This window comes from Alligator sinensis, unplaced genomic scaffold (genome assembly GCF_000455745.1).
Source record: "Alligator sinensis unplaced genomic scaffold, ASM45574v1 scaffold1354_1, whole genome shotgun sequence".
In the NCBI taxonomy this organism is placed as follows: domain Eukaryota; kingdom Metazoa; phylum Chordata; order Crocodylia; family Alligatoridae; genus Alligator; species Alligator sinensis.
In genome coordinates this window covers 1,337,400-1,359,636 of record NW_005842344.1, presented here as the reverse complement: position 1 = coordinate 1,359,636, position 22,237 = coordinate 1,337,400, and the positions used below count along the sequence as shown (strand labels likewise).

Sequence of the window (22,237 nt, the reverse complement as noted above, 5' to 3'; positions counted from 1 at the left end):
ACCTACTATATTTAAAACCTTCTCCCCTTTTTCCCTGCACAAAACATCCCACAAACAATTCTATAGGCCTTCCAATTTAAACGTAAAACCTGAAGCCACAGAAAGCCAGCTGCTGTCTTTACACCTTCACATTTGGTTACAAATTCTATCCTGTCAATCTCATCAACTGAAAAACTTTTACCTGCTGAAGCAGGTGGTTGTTCTGCAAAAGGATCATTATGAAATGGATCACCTAGATAAAGAAGAATATATTGTATTTTGTCAGTTAGTTAAAAGGATTAGCAAAGTTGTAAAAAAGAAAAAAAAACCCTGACTCTTCTAGTTTTTGTGTTAGCCATCAAGTCACTTACTGTCTTTGAAAGGGTCAGCTCCTTTAAATGGATCAGATCTGAAAGGATCTTCTGACTGGAATGGATCTGTATGCAATTCTTGTGTGTTATTACTGAACAACAAGGCTTTATTTTTGAATGGATCATCCTAGAATTAAAAGAGAAATATTATGATTTACCAAAATTAAAAGGCTGAATGATCCAATAAGTAGAATTCCCACATAATCTTTATCCTGTTCAACGATATTCAAAATTCAGAATGATCTTCAGGAAACCACAAATTATCAGTAAGCTGAAGCAAGTGTTAGAAATATACTGCTTGAAGCTACAAAGAAAAATAAAATCAAAGTCTACATATAGAACACAACTTGTGGTAAGCTGTTCATGATTTTGTTAAATTAATTTCTCAAAAGTCTCCACAAATCTTTCCAAAGTGTCATCCTCCGGGGTTTTCACACGTTCAGGTAGAATAACTTTTCCAAGACCTTTCCACAGATCCCTAAATAAGGATCCCCACCTAGTTCATAAGTGTGGGAAGAACCACAATGATAAATCTTTTAAGAACAGGGTTAGGACAGTTCAGCTGACAAGCATGAACAGGGATTTCCTTCTAAAGGATGCACTACCCAAACCATGCTGGAAACTCTCTCTCTTAACATGGTCATCAAATGTCATGGATAGCTTAATTTTTTTAAGTAGGTATGATTGCTGCTAGCACAGTTCAATCTACAGCACTGACAAATTCTAAAAACAAAACTTTCATCACTGCAACTGCACACTGTACTGCTTGCTGTATTTGCATAGATAAGAATCTGTCACTTAGAACAATAGAACTCCACTCCTGATTGAGGCCTTTCACCCCACCTAATAAATATTTAGTGCTAACCACCAGTGTCACCATGTTCTTACAGCCTAAGGCTGCTGACAGGAAAACAAAAACAAAAACCCAGCACTTCACTGGAAGAGGAAGCACTTTAGTTTGACGCAGCTCCCCAGCATCTGTATAGACTGTGCACTACAATGGCAGACAAGGTTCCTTGGGTGAATTTGATATCTTTTATTGCTTTTATCTAAAGCCGATTCAAGCAACTATTAGATAAAAGCGCCAAAAAGCCCTGCTGAAGTGCGGGATCTATACAGATGTTGAGCCAGGTCAAACTAATGCAATGCCTCTTCTGGGCATGCAGTGTGCCTGGTGCGGGGGCATGGTGAGCTTAAAGTAAAGTGCTAGGGTTTTTTTCTCCCAAGTCTGTAAGCTGCCTAATACACTGAGGGATCTCCCCTCTCACAGTAGTCACAAATGAAGAAGTGAAAATTAAATCTTCTCAACAGCAAAAGAAAAAACATAAGAGGAAGAGTGGATTAAGAAACAGGAAAGAGGCCTAAGTACTTTAAACATTTTTCTACAAACATGAATTAGAGTTTTCCTCAAGTAGTTCTCAGGCTTAGTAATACAAAAGCACCATTCCAGAGACTTCAATTTGAAATGTTCCTTGCCAATATCTGTTCAAGCAAAAATGACTGCTGCGAATGACCTTTTAAGACCAAATTTATCTTCTAATAAGAGAGTTTCTGTCCAAAGTTAGTTTTTCCTTCTTAAACGTTTTCAAAAGTTCCTTTTACAGAAGGCAAACCGAACAAGGCAGAAGGATGGAATTCTTTCTGAATGATTATTAGACTAGTGTATGAAATAACAACTTACTATACATAGTGTATTAAATGATAAACCTGTAGTTTCTTCTTGACAGAAAGGTTTGCAAGAGGAGTTTGACTGGCAAGGAGACCTGAACAAAATATGACTGTGACAGTGATTAACAGCTGGAGAAATAAATATGCAACGTTATAAATGAGTAAGTATAGCTTATGGTAGTGTAAGAGTGATATTGTAGTTGTGAAGTCCAGAAATTGAGAGAGGCAAGGATTTCTTAGGGTGGTACTTTTATTGGCTGCCTGGCTCTCTGTAATGAGAGACCTGAGGAAGACTGTCTTGGATTCAAAAGCTTGTGTAACTTTATCACAACTACACAGTTCATCCAATAAAATATATCACCCGAAGAAACCCTTACCTCTTGCATAAGTACAATTTATATAATTTAGTAAACACCCAATAAATATCAGATACCCAAAGTAAATCAACATGACAAGTTCTTAAGATTCCTAAGGAATATATGGAACAGAATATACATCTGAAATAAAATAACGAATGAGAGGAAGATCATGTTAGGAATATCTGAAGGGTAGCCAAGGACAGAATCCACGTATTATCCTTTTTGGATAAGCTTTTTTTGCCTATATTTATGTATTTATTTAGCTGAAGTGTGTAAACATACAACTCATGCCTTACTGGAAAGCAGAAACTAGTGTAGCTACTTCAGAAAAAGAAAAGAGAGAAAAAAGAAAAAGAAAAAAAAGTGAGGTGAGGAAAAGAAACCCATTAGTAAAAGAGGAACAGGAACAACTGTTGAGGAAGTTATATTCCTAGGTGCCTGAAGGACTCTGAGAACAGCTGTACTGGGATTTAAAACCAAACAGTCAAACTGTCTATTTTGCTTACACTAGAAATCTGACAGGCCATAAAATAAGGCCTGGTTTAATTTTTTTCCCCCACCACCTCTCCCTCTCAGTCCGGAGTGTAAAAAGTCAGCATAGATCTAGTGTAGATACAGCAAATCTCAGCAAGACAGTCCTTCTGTTGGCTCAGCTTGTTTTATTTGAAGAACTGGTACAAACTATGCTGACAAAAGGAAGGGAGGAGGGGGGAGGAGAGTGTATTTGTAGAGCTATGCTTTTTCCCTTTATAATTCTACTGACAAATTCCAAGAATTGATGTTCACTAGAAATAAAATGTTACAGTCATGTTTAGCTGAGGTCTCTTTGTCAAGTCAAACCCAGCTTGCAAACCTCACTGTAAATATGACATTGCAGGTTTAGCATTTAATGCATTATGCACAGCAAGTTATTTCACATACTAGCTTAATAATCATTCAGAAAAAAAACTCTCCCTTTCTGTCTTGTTCAGTGTGTTTTCGGCAAAAAGAAACCCTTGAAAACACTTAAAGAGAAGTGTTAACTCTGGGCAGAAACCCCTTTATTAGGAGAGAGATTTAGTCTTCAAAGCATAGCACTAGAGGCTGACATCTTTCTAAGATCAAAGGGGCTATTAAGATCACAAAGACAAATAACATCTTTTTACGTTCTCAGTTTAGGGCACAAATCTATTGAGTGTGAAGCTTAAATTCAAGCATTTTTATTCAATCTTTACCATAGCTCCAAAACTGCCTCTTTCTTTCTGTGCAATTCCTTCATTTATGTCTGCTAAATTTGTCATGCTTCCACCATGAATCCCATTCAGAGCTTCATTATATTGTTCGATACTTTTATTGACTTCTTGGTGACTCTCTTGAAGTTGAGAAAGCTTACTTCTTGCCTAAATGATGAAAAATAATTCAGCATCATACAGGATTAGACATACAGCTGTTGAACATGCTACTAGCTATTTTTCTAATAGTGTTTTCATGCTTACAATCTAAACAGTGCAGTAACTACAGAATTTGGTTTCTTCATGGCTCCAGAGAAGTAGGAGTCACTTTGCATGAGGATAGTGTAGCCACTGCAAATTCCTAGTTATTTTCCAGACTCAAATTTTACATGAACTGGGAATCTAATGAGCAGGCAACAGTACAAGATCCATATAATTATATATCTGCTTATTCCTCTTGATGTGTGCACTTCACAGGTACAATTTGGTTTTTTTTCTAAGCTATTATTTTTTAAACAAGACAAAGACGTGCACAGAAGACTATGGAAACTACCTGATTGATTTCTTCTTGTGTTGACTTCAAAGATTTAATTATTGTTTCAAGTTGAACTTTTCCTGCCTGGATGCTCTGCTCTAGCTGTGTTTCTTCTTGCTGGAGGCGATTCAACTCTGTTTTTGCTCTATTTAGATCATCTTCCTGTGATTTTAAATCTGATTCCTGAGACTGAATCTGCATTTTCAGTGATGAAATCTGAAAGTTACAATACAGCACCGACTTTAGCATAGACACAAAAACAAATATGGCATTGTTATGTAACATTTATGATTAATTCAAATTCCACTACGTTAAACCAGTGATTCTTAACCAGGGTGCTGTCCTGATTTAGGGTGCAGCCCATATCTCATAAGACTTCGTTAAGGTGCCAGAATGGAGGTGGGAGTGTTCAGAGTCTCTGGCCACATGGAGTAGAGCAGGGCAGGATGATGCTGTGAGAAAGGGGTCACCACCAAAAGTCAGGTTAGGCCCACCCTGGCCCCTCAATCGCTGCTATTTCATATGGAGAGCAAGGATCCAAAGCCTTGAATTTGATGGTGGCTGCCAGGCCAGGGAAGGGTTAACCTGGCTCTTGGCAATGACACCTGACAACTGCCACTACTCTGCTCCATGATGGCAGAGGTTCTAACCTAACCTCTCTGCAACTCCCTTTACTGAGTGCCAGGGCTTATGTACCACACAGCTGCCGCCTGTGTCAACCCATATTCACATACTATATTGAATAAATATATAAGGCTGTCATGAAAGCTATTCAGGTTAACAGAATGCTTGCTTTAAACCTTTTTATATTTGTGCAGTACAGGCCATTAAGCTCAAAATGAGTAAGCAATGTAAGAAATTCTTATAGAATCTCCAATAGTTTTCTGCCATAGAGACAATATACTGGACCTCCTCCAAAATTAATGTACACTCACCATTTGCGTTTCTTCTTGGCACTTCTGCTTCACATCATTTAGCATATCTTTCAGTTTGGCTTTCTGCTGGTCCATTTCATCCAGGCGGTCTTGAGCATCTTGTTTCTGAGCTTCTAACTCTTGCAAATTACTTGTTTCTCTATCTAAATCATTTTGCAGTTCCTGAGAAATATTCCACAATTTGGACAGGTTACATTTAACTGAGGCTCTGATACAAATGATTAAATTTAAAGGAAGACTGCTAAGGTTGTTAAATTCAGAATTTCCCACCACCCAAAGGCATCAGTGTTTTTTCCTAAAGAAAGGGGGGTGGGGAAATAACATGGCAGCATTTCAGTACTACTGTAATCCTTTATAACAAATCAATGTCCATGCAGTAGGAGGACAGAGTGACAAGAAAGCCTGCATGTCAAATGTTTTAAACATTGATTTTCAGAACACGAGTTTTAGAATATTAGAAGGATACTTTTAAAATAAAGGTATTAGCAAAGCATTAATAAAGACATGATTTCAGCTGTGCCTATACTACCTGTGTTTTACATTAGGCAGCATAAAAAAATAAATTCTCTATAGCAAACAGAAAAATAAAATCATTGCTACACGTTAAATGAGATTACATAAATTTCCCCACTGTGAGAAAAAATATGCCCAAGGAAATACATAAGAAGAGTGGGATGGAGAGGGATGGTGACGAGGAAGACTTTGAAGTATCATTGAAAGAAAGATCAGTAATGAAAATCCAAAGTTTTTACCTGAACTTCACAGGTTTTCTGTCTAATTGATTCCTCCTTTTCTCTAATATCCTGCTCTAGTGAATATTTTTCTCTGTGGGAAGAACAAACATTCTTGTGATTGAAAGCTAGGAGCTGGCATTTTCAGATGGGGGCCTTGAGTCTCAAAAGGTCGAGAACCACTTGCCTAGGAATTGTTACATTCAAAAGACAATATATCACCAATGGTCAAGTAACAATCAGTTGTAAGCAAAACAAAATACACCTGTGCCATGTACTAAACTGTTTTAAAGTTTAGAAATTCATTGTTTCATGTAAGTGAGCAGCAAAGTTGTAGATCATGCAAAATGTACTTTAGTTACATCAGTCAGATTTCAGAAGAAACCAATCAGGCCACTGGTTTTCAACCTTTTTTACACTCAAGGCCCCCATCAGAAAATGCCAACTCTTAGTTTTCACTTGTTTTTTGACTACAGAAAAATAACAGAACAATTCTTCTGTTGTAAAGAACTCAGAAAGACCCCAAGGAGGTCGGAATGTTTTTAACATTATGAAATCCTATTTGAAATCTCTGGTTACCTTGTGAATCATGTTTGCACACCTAACAATGCTAACATTGCATGGGATTCTTGAAAGGATCTCATGGCACCCTGGGTGAGAATCACTGACTTAGGCTATAAAAAAATAAAACAGACAGCTGGACTCAACTACGTAAAAGGTGCTAGGGTCCCATTTCCAATAGTTTCTTGTTAAATAAAAAAACAAAACAAAACAACCAAAATAAAATGACACCACATAAATGCGTTACCAAATGAACTACACACTCCAAGCGCAATGGAGGGAAAGGGAGAGAAGTAGTAAAAAACCCACTGTGCCATACTCAATAATGAATGCACAGCTCCTTATTTGGTAAGCATAACCAGAAGACATGTTCAACAGTATGAAGTGAATGTCCATTAAAACCAAAAGTCAATCCGAGTGACAACCGTTTGATATTACTTGTAGCTAGGCACAAAATGGCCTCTTTCATCACAACCAGTACGTAACTGACAATAGTGACAAGACCAATATATACTAACAACAGATGAGGGAAGAGAGGACGACTGTAACTAATAACAAGTCTGCACGATACCTAATTTCCTATGATATGGCAGGAATAGATGCAACATTTTAATTATTTCATGGAGGATTCTTTTCTTTAAGATATTTCAAAAAACTATATATAAAGATTTGAAACAATACACATTACACAACACGTAATTTTGTACAGAGCTTTCCTTAGGAAGGAAGATCTTCCATTATTGGGATTCAGAATAATGGTCAGAATATTTTAACAGTTCACTAAGTTTACCTTTGTAGCTGTGCTATCTCTTGACTAATATCATCAAGTTCTTTTACTCCTGTAAATTCTCCTGACCCAACAGAACTTGAGCTATCCTGAAAAAAAACAAAATATTCCCTTACAAAGCAAATTAACAACCAGGATGCAATTTTTACAAAAAACTTGAGACAGAGTTAAGACCACACCTCACTTTGTACCTTCCATAACAGGACATCAAAGCACTCTACATAGTACTGAGCTTGCCCTCCTTGAGGTAGGAGCATATTATCAATCCATATTTAATAGATGGTTAACTGAGGCACAGAGAAGATAAGGGACCTCCACATGTTCAGAGTATAAATCAATGGCTGTGGCAGGATTAAAATTCAAGGAACATAACCTGCCCTGTCCCTCTCCAAGAAAATGGCAAAACTCCCAATGACTTAATTGGGCCCATTCTTTCATCTCAAGTATTTCAAGTCTGTACCCTTCTCTAAGTATAAGACATGCAGATTTCAACATGCCTATTTCCTTTAAAGCAGCATTTGGGCATCTCCTACAGCGAGAGAGTTTTTTCATTAATATCTTTTATTGAACAAACTATATAGATGGAATAGAAAGACTACCTTTTGGACACAAAGTGCTCTTCCCCGGGTTCCGCCGTAAACAGTGAAGTTTTCATATCCCTCAGTGAGAAGCATTCATTATGGAAGTGAAGGGGCCAGACTGAAGGCTTTCTCCTTACCTCTGTGGCATGCAAACTTTTAATAAAGTCACTGAGGAGACTTGGGATTTATGACTAAAGTTCATGAGTAAAATGTTTCTAGCCCTCTAAAAAGTAACAGTGTTTATGAGGGAATGACAAACTGATTCTTCTTAGCGCATTTACACACAATGCATTTTTTGTGTGATTGGGCCCCTGAAAGCATGCTACAGCCATGACACAATACACATGTATGGCTGCAGAGTGCTTTTAAAATGGCCAATCACATGAAAAATGAATCCTCATCAAATTAGCTATTAGCTGAAGGTGATATAGAACACAGCACCTTAGGGAACTTGTGTTCTCTCAAGGGTTCATTTTTAGCGCCTTTGCAGGGCTGCACTGGTGCTCTTGTGCCCCCAAGGCTGTCAGCAGGGGAGGGAGGGGGACAGGGGTGGTGGAAGGGATCCCTTACCTGTGGCCCTGGCCCAGTTCCCCCCCCAATACCCCAGCTGGGGTATCTGGGGGGCCTGCCAGGGAGGGAGACTCCCTTCCCTGGGCCTCTTGACAGTGGCAGCAGAAGCTGCCAGCTCAGCTTTGCCATGGGCAAAGTGGGTGGGGGGAAAGAGGGCCAGGGTGGAACAGAGCCTCCCCACCTCATGGGCTCAGCTTGGCTTCCCCCAGTGCACCAGCCAGAGTATCTGGGAGGGATTGGCCCCACGAGGCAAGGGGACTCCATTCTACCCCGAGCTTCCCTCCAGCTCCGGCCAGGCACTGCCCAGCTGCCAGCTGCATGCTGCTCCCTTTCTCTCCCCCTTCCTCCACCGGTGATAGAGGGTAGGGCCTGGGGAGCAACCACCTCGGAGCCTGCTGGAGTGCCCCCTCCTGCTGGCCAGGGCCAATGCAGATAAGCCTGAGCCCCCCCTGACCCAACAGGTGAACATCTGTTGGGTAAGGGGGTAGCCCTCTAATTCACGGCGCTTTGCGTAAACTGCCATGAGTTAGTCTGTGGCCGCTAAATATCTGTAGGTACCTTTAGTTTTCCTTATTGGTTTGATATTCTGAAGACCTGTGATATTTAAATACTTTTTTAACACAACATACTGCAGAGTTCTTTTTATTACATTAATTTTAGGGGTGGACAAACATACTTTTTAACAACTTTAAAAGGGAAAAGAGAGCTGTTGCTTTGTAGTGTGCATCACCTGTTATGATCCAACTGCTATAGCTACACATTTCTGTAGCAATATGAGTTGACTAAACCATCCTAAATAACCCTGAATGAAGCAAGGTTAAAGTTGCCCTGTTTGTCTTGGCACAGGTCTCTCTACTCCATGCTGCTTTTAGAGTCAACCTCTCCATTTCACTTATTATCTGTAGTATTGGCCATCTATAGAAGAGAGATCCATCGCATGTGTCAGACTTTGGCTAAAACCATTGAAGGCCTAAACTCTATTTTCAAAAACAACAAGCAGCTAAGCACCCAAAGTCACTTTTGAAAAAGGGACTCCAATAGCAGTAACATTTTCAAAAAGCACTTAACGTTGAAAGGATAATCAGAAAGGCTGTGACAAAACAGTGAATGAACAGTTCAGCTTTGGAAATATGGCTGAAACAGACAAGATTTTCATTAATACTACTAACCTTTCAGCCATCTGGATTTGCCTAGCCTCCACCTCCCCTGGCCTCCCCCCCACAAAAAAAAGAAAGACAAAAGAAAGAGTGGTCTGACTTAACCCATCATCCTGATGCTGAAAGGGATTTCTCTAAAACAGAATTAGAATGGGCAGCATATCACCACCACTTAACATGGTTCAAGAGTCTTATCCTCTCCCAGCCCAACAGGAATGTTTCCTAGCAAAAGATACGGTCTCTGAAACTGGTTTAATTTCTGAAACAAATGAGTCAACAGAAACGTAATCCAACGGGAATTTCTCAATTCCTAACCAATTAATGTAATATATATATATTCCAGAATCTTGGTTAAACAGCAGAAGATAGGCAACAATTCTTCTAAACTTAAATTTTACACTGTGATGTGTAACAAGATATAAATTAGAACATTAATAAACTCTCCAAACTAGTTACTTTCAGAACACAAAGGTAAAAATAGAGCAATATGTCTATTAATAAACAATTACTTACTTGTATGGGAGTACTCCTCTCTGTAGGAGGGATCATATCTGGGGACAACACTTGTGGAGGATCAATCCCTTTACTGACCTTCTGTTGAATGAGATACATGGCTAAGGCAAACTGATCTTTGCTTAGCTTTCCCATCTGTCTTGTGTCTGCCAAGGCCCTGTTAGGAATTGTTTAGTCTTATTATAAGTCAAAATGTCTTATAAATTGAATATCTGCTGTTGTTACAATGGAATCTGAGAAACAAACAGACTGATTTTTTTTGTTTGTTTTGGCCTTAGCATCCATTACCCTACTGGGACAATTCTATAAAAATAGGACATCTTTTCTTAAAACACTTAGCTAACAATATTTGGATCCCACCCCCCACACACACACTTCTAGCCAGTTGATTGACAGGAATCTTCAAGTCATCATCACCACCCTCTCACCCTTAATGAACTGGTGTATAAAGTAGAAGCACCCACTGCAAGATATGCCTATCATTACAATGACAAAATAAGGCGGGACGTGTATTTTCAAAGTGGCACAGGACTCTAATGCTGCCTAATTTGCAAGGTCTTAATCTGTATAGAGAAAAAAAAGGGAAAAATATTATCTGTCCTACAGTAAAAAATACTAAAAATACAAAAGATAATAGATGTAAATGTCAGCAAGGGAACTGTTAGTTTCAGATTCTGTCTATGGCAAAGAAGACAGAACTCGAGATGAAACCTTACCATATGTGTGCCAAGAGATTCTGAGAAAGTCCTGAGTGCATAAAAATATCCTTCACTTCTTGACCACTCACATAACCATCCATGTCCATATCAGTTTTTAAGAAGATTTCATCATATCGCATTTTGTCAGACATTGGTACCACCCAATTCAAAGATGGCTGTAAAAATAAATGTTATTAATTTAGCCAAAAATCAAATGTACACCTGGGTTCAATCATGCCAGATACAAACCCACTGCAGCTGGAGGTGCTCAGCATCTTGTACGATTAAGTTTGTCACCAGCATACAGACATTTCTCTTCCCTTCGTTAATGTTTTAGGATTTATAACATATATGACAATCTTAGGAATAAACTGATTCTGTCAAAAACCATGTTTCTTATTTATACACGGAATAGGTAGGCTGAGAGGAATTGTTAGTATCAGGGCTCCACATTGCAAAGGTAGAGATCCATATTTGAGTCTCAGGTGCAGATTCATTCCTCCTTTGGTGCTAGGGCTGAAGCAGAATTAGTATTTTTCTGGCACAAGCCCAAACTGCTAATCATACCACTTAAAGGTAATGTTGAACAGAGTGTTGTGACAAATACAACCTACAATTTTCTGTTCTAGCCACCCTTTTGTCACTGAGTGCTTTTCAACAAACATTAGGGAGAAAAATTATCCAGCAAGAAGTAGTTTAATTATTCTGTAGTTCCCTGCAAATAAAATTAAAAACAAAACATGAAACTTGTACCTGTGCTTGTTTGATGCTGTGTTTGGGAGACAAACTCCCTGTACTATTTAGGCTGTTTACACTGCCATGTGATGGAGTAGAACGAAGGCTGTCTTTAGGTGGAGGGCTTGCAGGGAGAACAGCAACTGCACCAGGAAAAGCAGGTGCCTTCTTTCTTTTGGAAGGTGGAATAAGTGATGGGGGTAATACTGAAGGAACTGGCTCTTTCTCAAGAGCTCTATAAACCAAATGCATTGCCTGCAACGGTAAAGGCAAAATCCATCTATAAAACATGTTAATAAAGAGGAACACACACAAAATTCCAAATAGCACATATCTAAACACGAGAGAAAGAACACGACAGAAAAGAGATATAGGCCACAAGAAACATATAGATGGTCAGGAATGTAAGGGTTTAAACATTGGTAAGTAATAGTCAGCAGAGGTTTTCAAGGAGGAACAGCATTTTAATAGCTATATTTTGAACGACTCAGAGTAAGGACAATGTGAGCAACAGGAGGCCAGAAAAGAGGAAGCTGTAACAACAAACAATTTCAGGAAGCAATGGCACACATTTACGTGGTCAAACTTTCTGTAAATTTAATAGAAAAAAATTGAACTGGACAGGACCTGAGGAGATCACTTTGTACAACACCCTGCTCAAGGCTTAGGCAGGGATGATCCTGCCTGAACCACCTCAGATAAACATTTGTCTAACCTGCTCTTAAAGGCTCTTAAGGATGGAGATTCCACAATCTCTCTAGGTCATCTGTTTCAATGCTTAACTACCTTCATAGGGAACAAGTTCTTCCTAATGTCTAATTAAATTTCCATTTTTGCAATTTGAGACTCCTCTTGTATCTGCATCCACAAAGAATACTCCATCACCATTCTCTTTCTAACCATCCTTCATATATTAGAAGGTTTTTATCAAATCCCCACTCCGTCTTCTCTTCTGCAGACTGAATAATCCCAGTTCTTCCACAGTTTTCCTGTATGTCACGTTTCCTAGGCCTCTACAAATATTTGTTGCTCTCCACTGGACTCCTTCCAATTTGTCAAGTTCTCTTCTGAAGTTCTGTGCCCAAAATGGAAGCCTCACCAGTGCTATTTTGGAAACAAAGACATACCACAGCAAATTCATCTTTATCCAGGTGTCCATCTTTATCAATATCACTGAGATCCCAGACCTATAGTAATTTAGACACAATATAAGAGTTCAGAAACAAATTTAAAACAGTGAAAATACAAATTAACACACAGATTTTTAAAAATGGACCACTTACATAATTGCCTAAATAATGATTTGAAGAGCTTAACTTTTGCCAGCCTTTAACAAGGAAGGCGTATATTTGAAATATTGCTTGTATTTAAACTACTGCTATTATGACCAATTACATTAAGTATTTAATTTCACAAAACCAAAGTTAAAGGAGGATCTAGGTAACACTTATGGGATACTTACCCTTCCTAGGATATCAAGAGGTAGTTTTGAGTTCATCAGTACTGGTTTTACTTTGTCTCCTGAAAGTAAGCCATTTACTGGCAAAAGGCTTTCAAAAATACCATCAAACTTTGCTTTTTCTTCCACCTAGTTGGTAAGAAATAGCCTGAATAAGTAAAAAAGTGTGCCTGTGTGAGTGTCAAAAAAGAGATCTTGCAAAAACTCAGAGACTGGTCAGTAATCTATCATTTTATCTTTCAAGTTTTCATGCTATACACCTTAAGCACTCTATTGTACTTAGTTTTAAAAGTCGTGGCAATAACTTTTGGAGATTATTCTCTCTGCATGAGAAGAAGTTTTTGGAAGTTTCAAAAAGGGATTATATCATAGTAGCAAAACTGATGCACAATATACAATAAAGTTTCTTTAGCAGACTGGAAAGACAAATGATTGTGTTTAACATCTCTGTGCCCAGATTTTAAACTATGCAACTTTCAGAAATCATCTACTTTACTAAGAACTGTTATTTTCAGCAATATTGTTCCCTACCTTAGACTATACTGTGCAATGTGGAAATGTGTTTTTAAAATAATTTGATCATATATCATCCAGAAAAAGAAATTTAATTTTAAGTTTATAATCAAAATTTAAAATTCACAAATTACACTCCAAACTACTCTGTTCTATGAAACCAGAACACGGGCAAAAAATACTACGCGCCAAGGCAGTGATGGACTCAAGTTTCAAACAGACCACACATGGAGATGGATTTGGTAAAGATCTTCACTGATCTACAGGTGGCTCTAAGTCCAAACGTTTTCTGAGCATGCGTTCCATTCTATCTGTCAATTCATGCAAAAAAGCTAAACAAAACAAGGCTCTGAGAACACAATCTTGACTAACAATATCTCTTAACAAAATATTATGTCAAATGTTGACAGAAGTTTATAACAACTATAAAATACATACTAATATTGTGTGTCCCATGTGCCCAAGTCTACTTCTATAATAGAAAGGTTTTCCAATGTCTAAAATATAATTTTGCTAACAAGAAAATAATCACATTAACAAAAAGACACCTTTTACATGCAAAGATTGGATGCAAATGTACTGTCCTGTACACTTACCCTAACAGCCCAGTGACTTTCTGTTGAAGGAGGAGTGATCAATAAGGGGCTACCACTTTCATGCTAAAAGTAAAATAAAACAGAACAAGATTACAACATAACATTATCACACGTCAACTTTCTTTTTATTGCCTAATTCTCTTAGAAGTATCTATACATATGAAATATATACACATATACATTTTGCCATCATGTGGGAGGACGGGGGTCACTCTTGTATGTTTTATGCAAATAGAAAAACAAATTAAAATGTCAGATTAATATGTATTACTCCCACCGCTACAAGACTCAGGCATGGACAAGTTCCCTGTGGTGCTAAGTTCTATATACACACAAACCAAGAAGGACCCTTCCTCAAAGAACTTACAATCTGTGTCTAGCTACTAGTAGTCAATTTGTAAGGTAGAAAAGACTATTCTAGGTTTCTTTTTCTGTTTTTAAGTTTAATTTCTGAATTTAAAAGTTACTTACAAATTTAGGAGGTGGCACAGTCAAAGTTAGATTGCTCAAGGTAACATCATGGCCATTCTGTGCACATGCTACGAGTCGCAATGCAACAAAGAAACCCTAAAAATTCAATGGACAAAGAAACTCAGTGTATTCTACTGAAGCAAGGAACTAGGCTAAATAATTATTTTTAAGCAGAATCATCTATATACTGTTTTTTATAAAATGGTAAAGGTAACTTGGCTAAGTGAAAGCACAGGAGCAGGGATGTTCAACTAATTATACTCTCATTCCATCCTGTTGGTTTAATGTATTTATTCAAATCCAAAAGGAGATTCCCACCCTCCACTTCCCCTGGAGACAATCCATTGCCTTGGCTGGGATGGGGTGGGGGGGCTGCAGGGATAGGGGCACATGAAAGGGGAAGAGCAGGGGAGATTATATGGTGGGGGACTTGGAGGGAGTATGGGGGAGACCGCACAGCCCGTCCTCCTGCTGCCTGCTCCTCTCCCCACCCCCCACTTAGTTTCTACTCTGGCCCTGGTGCAGCCCAGAGCTGCTGCAGCAACTGCTGCTTCTGCCTGGCTGAGCCGGGTCAAGGCTGAGGCCACTGCTAATTGTCCTGGAGCTGGAGCCACTGCAGACGGTAAGCAGCTGGGGGACAGGCAGCCAGGCGCAGGCACAGATTAAGGGGGTAAGAGACTGGGAACCAAGGGGTGGGGGTCTTGCCGCCTGATCCTCAACCTCTACTTTCCCTGCTGCAGAGACAGGGACGAGGTGAATTTAAGATGACCCCCCAATTCAATTATATAAAATCTTACCAATGGAAATGTCTCCAGTTTACTCTTATTAAAACTTTCTAATTACACTACTCTTGAATGGTAGATATAGATATACCTACCATATATATATATATATATATATATACACACACACACACACACACACATTTGGCTTTGAGAAGTATTGGGGAAAAAAATCCCTGATACTGTAAAATATGCAAGAACACACTTAACTTGAAAGGGGTTTAAGGACTTGCTTAAAGTGATATTCTAAATAAAAATGATTTCCTGAATCAGAACCCAAATTCTAGAGCCATCAGATTAATCTATGCTAGATATTTTTTATACCTGTTTATCCAAGTATCCTTTACCCTCTGGGTCAGCCAAATCCCATATCTATGAAAAAAACAGATAATAAAAATCAGCCTCTAAAATTCATTATGTTGGGGAGTTCAAATATCAAGCATTCATACTTGAATTGTCTGCTGGAAGTTTCAACATCTGAACTACAAAGATTAAATTTTTACATCATTAACAAAATGTAAGTTAAAAAACAAAATGCTCTTTAATTTAAAATCTGCTTCTCCTTCACACAATTTCTAATCCAAACCTCAATTAAGTCAATGCCTTCAAGAAGCTCTGACCCACACCAAATCTGATTCTCTCTTGCAGCATCATATCACAAACAATACACAAAAAATTATGATCCAGCATTTTCCTGAACTCCCTATTCTGCAGGCGATTACCGTTTCAAAATGCTGTAGTCCTGAATCTGCAGGCAAGTGAGAGGAAGCAATTTTCTAATACTTTATTAAATAATTTTTTTAAAAGTTTATTCGCCTTATTGAATAATTAGTCAGTCATTAACTCTTCTGTCCTGGTGCCTGGTTTCTTACTTTCTATTTAGTTGTTATAGTACTATCACCACCATATTGTCTGAGCACTTTCCAACAGGGCAACAAGAACTGCAACTATTTTCTGGCCCTTCTACCTTTAATAGCTTTAAAATCTACCCTCTTCTGACATCATGCACTATTAAGGCCTTTATCCAAACACTGATCATTTCTCACCCTGATTACTGTAAATATCTTTTTATCCTGGATTCTCACTTCTCCCATCTTTAGATCTGTACAAATATGGCTGCTGAAGACATTTTCTTCTACTGCTGCTTCCTATACATAATCTCATCTTTGTATATTGTCTCTGATAACGTCCTGTCTCTTTCCTTCGGATTCACTTTACTTTTACTAGTCTAGTGGTTTTCAACCTCACTAGACTCAAGGCACCCCTTGGAAAATACCAGGTCATAGCTTTAATTTATTTTTTGACTATAGAAAACCAATAGAGCAACTCTTAAGTTGCAAAAAAACCCTCAGAAATTTACACTGATCCTTGTAGTTTTTCTGTCTCAAATCTCTGAGTTATCTTGTGAATCATGTGCAGGTGTTTGCACACCTAGCAGTGCTAACATTGCATGGCACTTTGCAGGACCCTGGTTGAGAATCACTATACTAGTCTATGAGGCTCTAGGTATCTCTGTTTTAGTTCTGGTGGTACCTACATTCTTTTCAGTCATACTGTCTTAGTGCCATCTAACGCATTGACTCATGTTTTTAGAAAAGTCTTCTTATATGCCAGGTTGCCTCTTTTCAAGCACTCTCTTGGCCCTCTTCCTCATTAACTATCCTGTCACCTTCCCAATTCTCAACCATTCTATTTGCTGTGGCCTTTTGAGGCTTTCAAAAAGTCCACCAAAACAGAGCTTTGGTCTAGTGATGTTCTGGGTGGTAAAACAGATCTATAGCTAACTTTGAATTCGGAAATATGGAGCTACAGTGTATTGCTCCCTCTCTCTCTCAGAAAAAAGTCCATTGAATATCAGCTTGGAACATGGTGCATAAAAACAATAACACACTGTATGCACATGCCCCCACATCTCTCTCTCTCTCTCACACGCACACACTTAACTTACTTTCCCAAGGATGATGTCCGAGAGACCTGACTTTTTAAGAAATAGAGCTGCTTCACTAGCCCCAACTCTCCCTGTGTATGTGGGATCTACCTGCAACACAAACATTAACAGTTCACTGAAGTAAGTTTACTACAAAAAACAAGAGGGGAAAAGTACAAATTCCCAGTTTCTTAGACAGACAATATTAGAGCAATACTGACATTCAGTTACCATAAAGCTGAGGAAGAGAAGCTGGAATGAAGTATGGGAAGCAAGAGAAGCACTAAATTAAAAAAAATTAAAGTATTAAAAACTTACTTGTTTGTAATATGTCTCATACAATGGATTCCCAGTGGAAAGCTAAAAAGAAAGAGTCAAACAAAAATGGATCATAATCAAATAACTTCCACTTTGAGGGAGTGACAAAAAAGCACACACTAATATAACACAAATCAGTTGGAATTACAATTTTTGGACCACTTCACAAAAATCTATTATGCTAGTTATAAATGTAACACTTGAAATCTAGGAAACTACAAATGACACAGTGAAAAATCTAATTTGGGCACACTGTATGCCCTGGATACTTATGGAACATTTTTATAAGCTTATATTATACATAGATACATATACACCCCTCCTCTCCCCCATAAGTTTTTATAATTATTCTGGTAACAGTAGTTGAACTACACTGTTCACTTATTTTTCATGTTCTTATCTTTTTATTTAATGCTCCAGTCCTATAAACAGCGTTGGTCAGGTAGATTTATATGCTTGAGGATCAGGGTGTGTCTGTTAACGTCTACCACACACACACTTTTTACATGTTGAATGGACAGGAAAGATAAAAGCCCCAACACTCATCTTCTCATTTGCCTCCCTAAAACTTCCATAGGTCATCTCTGGTCCAATCCATAAATTTGATCACATCCCAGAACTGATCTTTAGCTTGGATCAGGGGTGAGCAAAACACCACCCGAGGGGCAGATTTGCCCCACTAAGGGATTTTACCCGGCCCACGGCTGGTCCCTTGGCCCTGTCCAGCCCAGACGTGGGAGGCAGCCTGGGTTGTGGCGTGTGCGGCCAGTCTCTGCCGCTCCCAGGTACGTAGCAAGGTGTGGGCAGCACAGCAGATGGACTGGGCTTCCTGGCAGCCCAGTCTGGCGGCAGCTCACTCTGCCCTGCTGCTTCTGCCAGTCTACTCCGCAGTCACTGATGGGGATGTCAGACAGAGTAGGTGGGGTGGGAAGGTGGAGTCTCCATGAAGACTGGCCTGGGAACCTCGGGGGTAGGGCATGCAGAGCTGGGCAGATGGGATAGGGCTGCAGGCAGGCAGGGAGTGGCATATGGGAGCAGGACAGGAGGGTGGTGACAGTATGGGGCCAGTGACTGGGACAGAGCTGCAATTCATGCCCTGTCTGTGGAACCAATGCCCCCAGTGGTGGGTACAGGGTAGACAGCTTGGGGCAGGACAGGACCAACTACCCAACCCTCCCCGCAACCTGCAACAGCTCACTGAAACTCCTGAAGCAGCCCTCCAGTCCAAATAATTGACCACCCCTAGCCTAGATGTTAAGCACAAGGATATCAAAACCCATCCACTGTCTTGGGCAGATCATCCACTCCAGGGGTGCTCAACCTCTGGCCCACAGGCCAAATGCAGCCCAGAGAGCCATGGCACCTGTCCGCTGGGACTCCCCATGGGTCACAAAGTTTGATACCAGGGGAGCAGAGGCTGTTAATATGGCCACCCTCCCCCCTGCCAAATGCCTAGACCCCAATCCTTGTGCAGCTGGTTGAAGCCAAACTACACCCACTTCCCCAGGCCACCCTGTCCACTTCTGGATCGGGGCAGGGCCACACCCCTTTCCCTCCCCATTGGGTTGGGTTGGAGCCTGACTACACCCCCTCCCCTCCCCTCCTGTTGGGGCTGAGCCATGCCACATCCTTCTCTGCAGGGCCAGGTTGGGGCCTGGGCACACCCTTTCCATCTCCATGAGCCGGGTCAAGCTTCTTCCCCCTGGAGAGCTGTGTTGGGGCCAGCCTGCCCCCCCTACATCCTCCTCTGTGTGGCCAGACTGTGCCACCGTGCCTGCCCAGTCACCAGGTCAGGAACACTGGCTGGATCCAGACCAGGCACTGCCAATCCAGCCCACTCAGCAAAAAGGTTGGGAACCACTGATCTGCTCATTAAGGCAGAGATCAGAGACCTTCAAGCTCCATGGCAACAAGAATTTTGAAAAGTCTGATTTGTTCACATTATGCTATTATCATTCTAGCTTTGACTGTGGACAATCTAGTTGTTAAATTCAATCAATTTTTCCTGGTCAGTGATGAATTGACCAAAGACTTATGATCTGTAATTCACAAGAGCAGCAAAAGGTTGATAACCACAGCAATTCTGACTGCTAAATTCCACGTCCCAGCTCCAAAGCACAGACCCACGAGACAAGCAAAAAGAACAATAAATGACCTCCCAAAAAGAGCAAAAAAAAAGCCTCCTTTGTATACATGTGAAGAACAACATACTTTTTCCTTATTTTGTTTTCAAAAATAACCAAACCATTTTTGCAACACTTCCTATTTAAAAAAAACAAATCTAAGGGCAGGCAATTGAGTTACAGAACTTCTGCCAAAAACTAACAGCTTACACAAAATCTTTATATGACTTTATATGAATGCTCCTAAGACCTGGTCCTGTAAGCTCATGGGCATAACTTAACTTTCAACAAGAGCAGCCTTACTGGTTTTAACTTTCTGTGATTACTCACAAGCTTAATTTTGCACATGTATTTTCAAGAGCAAGAACCTAAATGTATAAAATAGCCATAACACTGTAATAAGACTTGATTTATTAGGAATGTTATAGTAATACTATGACAGGCGTGGGCAATTATTTTGGCAGGCGGGCCACTTAACGAGTTTTAGTGAGTACACAAAATCTTTTGGAAGACATCATTTTAACAAATTATAGATTAAAAAATCATATATACAAATCAAACATCTACTATAACATATTTTAATTTTTAAAAAAAATTGCCCTGATTTATGTTTTTTTGAGTAGTGTATATAGAGATGATTGCATAATATCTCAAAATAAAGCCGTACTCTTGTATATTGTGTTTGGGGGAGTAGGGTGTGCGTATAGGTATGGGGGGGGAGAATGTGCATGTCTTTGTGGAGCTGCCTGTGTGCTGGGTCCTGGGATCCGGCCAGAGGTGGGGGAAGGCAGGAGTAGCATGGAGCAGAGCCCACATGGGCGGTATGGTGCCAATGCAGGTATGGTGCACCTCCCCCCTCTGCCTGGCCCACGGCTGCCCCTGTGGTGCTATGCGTGGGGCCAAGCCCCACCACTCCCACCCAGGGCAGCCCACGTCGCAGTCCTGCCCATAGTCACTTTGTGCCAGGAGGCTCCTGCCGCATCGTGCAGTGCTCTGGCTCCAGATCCTGGCCACCTTCCACTTGCCTGGCCACCCATGGGTGGCTGGTCATCATGCTGGGCAGGCAGTATGGGTGGAAGGGGGCTGGAAGCTGGAGCCCCACATGGTGGGGTGGGAGCTACCCAGCTGCGGATTGCCCCCTGGCACATGTCCCCCACCGCTTCCATGTGCTACCTGCTGCCTGGAGCAGCACAGCTGGGGCAGGAGGAGGAGGAGCTGATCCAATTTAAATTGTGTTAAAAATGAGCACCCAATCCAATTTAGTTTGCCCAGGTATGGATCTTACACTTAGACCCAGTCTCAGTGACTGGAAATCAATCTAAACCTGTAACAGTATAGAAATCCAGTACATACAGACTAGTCTAAAAAGGTGGAATCAGGTCTAAGATAGACCAGGATAGATGTACACTCAAAAATAATCCACCAAGGTTAGACTGCTGCATTGCACTTCAGTACAGTTACCTGTGCAGCCCCAGTGGCTGGGCTAAACATATGTCCAATTATCTTTAATTTTAGGTCTGATTAACTTTGATTAATGTCCAAAAAGAAAATGTTTTATAGTCCTTTTAAATGACACAATGGACAGATTACAAGTTTTGCACCCAATTTGACCATAAACAAAAAGAGGCAAAACTCCTGAAAGTGTGACTTATGCCTGTTTTCAGCACACCTTTATGCTATTTCCTAAGCTGATTATCAGTACACATATGCCTAATTTTTTTTTACCAGGAAGCTCACTGGACTTTCTATTATTTTTAAACAGCAATAGTGAGTGCAAGTTCATTACTTATGTCCAGTACAAGGAACATGTAGGCTTGCATAGCACAGTGGTTTGCATACAAATAATAAGAACAATAATATTTAACAATATTCTGACTGCTAAACAGATTCATCAAGGTGGCAGAAACAGTCAGTATGATCAATGACCAAACAGCGCTTGAAACATTTGAAAAATTATCAAGACTTACACAATTTCGGATCAGGAACCCAATCCAGCAAAAAAAATTTACTTTAGGTTTATAAATTCAGAACAAAAAAGGACTCATTTTGATTGTGGACTGAAAAGCTTTCACCTCTGGCAAAAACGCATGCATCTGAGGGGAGGAGGGGATTGCTACAAAGCTATTCTCCAGTACAGTTTTGCGTATCCCCAAAAACTAGTGGCGAAAGGCATAATTCTGAACTCAAGACTGGAAATAAGAGACTAGCATTTAATCAAAAACAAAATGTATAATGTTTTATTGGTAATTCTTATTATGGATTCTCAAATATTGCATTACGAAGATAAATTTCTGGTAGTGGACACTGTCAATTTACAACATGATGCTGGTCGAATTCAGAACCCTCTCTCATAAGTAATAGATTTAAAGATGTGCTTTTACGTATGTCTGGCATACCAAGGGCACGTCGGCTCCCACAGTCCTGACTGACCTGGCACAGCGCTGAAAAGCATCTCACTTTTAAGGCGGGGTAGTTTTTTGCTCTCACAGAATATCAGTTAGATGACATCTGGGGAAGGACGGGCATTGAGCGATGCCAGCGTTGTTATTTAAAGGATAAGAAAATAATTAAACAGCTCAGAACAAGATGCGGGCAGGCAGGCAAGAACGCCAAGCGTCAGCGCAGCCTGTACAGCGGGTCTGGCCTTGCCAGGGGCA

At 40.0% G+C, this 22,237-nt stretch overlaps 1 protein-coding gene across 1 annotated transcript in view; it reads right to left on the bottom strand.

Annotated features, from left to right (window-relative positions):
• Nucleotides 1-22,237, bottom strand: part of EPS15L1 (epidermal growth factor receptor pathway substrate 15 like 1) — a 55,367-nt gene that overhangs the window by 32,244 nt on the left and 886 nt on the right. Inside the window, exons 2-19 of the mRNA XM_025210333.1 lie at nucleotides 21,977-22,032; nucleotides 17,458-17,499; nucleotides 17,161-17,250; nucleotides 15,537-15,584; nucleotides 14,431-14,526; nucleotides 13,960-14,022; nucleotides 12,854-12,979; nucleotides 12,519-12,578; nucleotides 11,410-11,646; nucleotides 10,675-10,832; nucleotides 9,959-10,115; nucleotides 7,141-7,226; nucleotides 5,811-5,883; nucleotides 5,059-5,220; nucleotides 4,142-4,339; nucleotides 3,592-3,756; nucleotides 351-477; nucleotides 182-232 (exon numbers count right to left, since the gene is read on the bottom strand). Of these exons, the coding sequence (XP_025066118.1) occupies nucleotides 182-232; nucleotides 351-477; nucleotides 3,592-3,756; nucleotides 4,142-4,339; nucleotides 5,059-5,220; nucleotides 5,811-5,883; nucleotides 7,141-7,226; nucleotides 9,959-10,115; nucleotides 10,675-10,832; nucleotides 11,410-11,646; nucleotides 12,519-12,578; nucleotides 12,854-12,979; nucleotides 13,960-14,022; nucleotides 14,431-14,526; nucleotides 15,537-15,584; nucleotides 17,161-17,250; nucleotides 17,458-17,499; nucleotides 21,977-22,032 (1,995 nt within the window). The remainder of the gene's footprint in view (nucleotides 1-181; nucleotides 233-350; nucleotides 478-3,591; nucleotides 3,757-4,141; nucleotides 4,340-5,058; nucleotides 5,221-5,810; nucleotides 5,884-7,140; nucleotides 7,227-9,958; nucleotides 10,116-10,674; nucleotides 10,833-11,409; nucleotides 11,647-12,518; nucleotides 12,579-12,853; nucleotides 12,980-13,959; nucleotides 14,023-14,430; nucleotides 14,527-15,536; nucleotides 15,585-17,160; nucleotides 17,251-17,457; nucleotides 17,500-21,976; nucleotides 22,033-22,237) is intronic.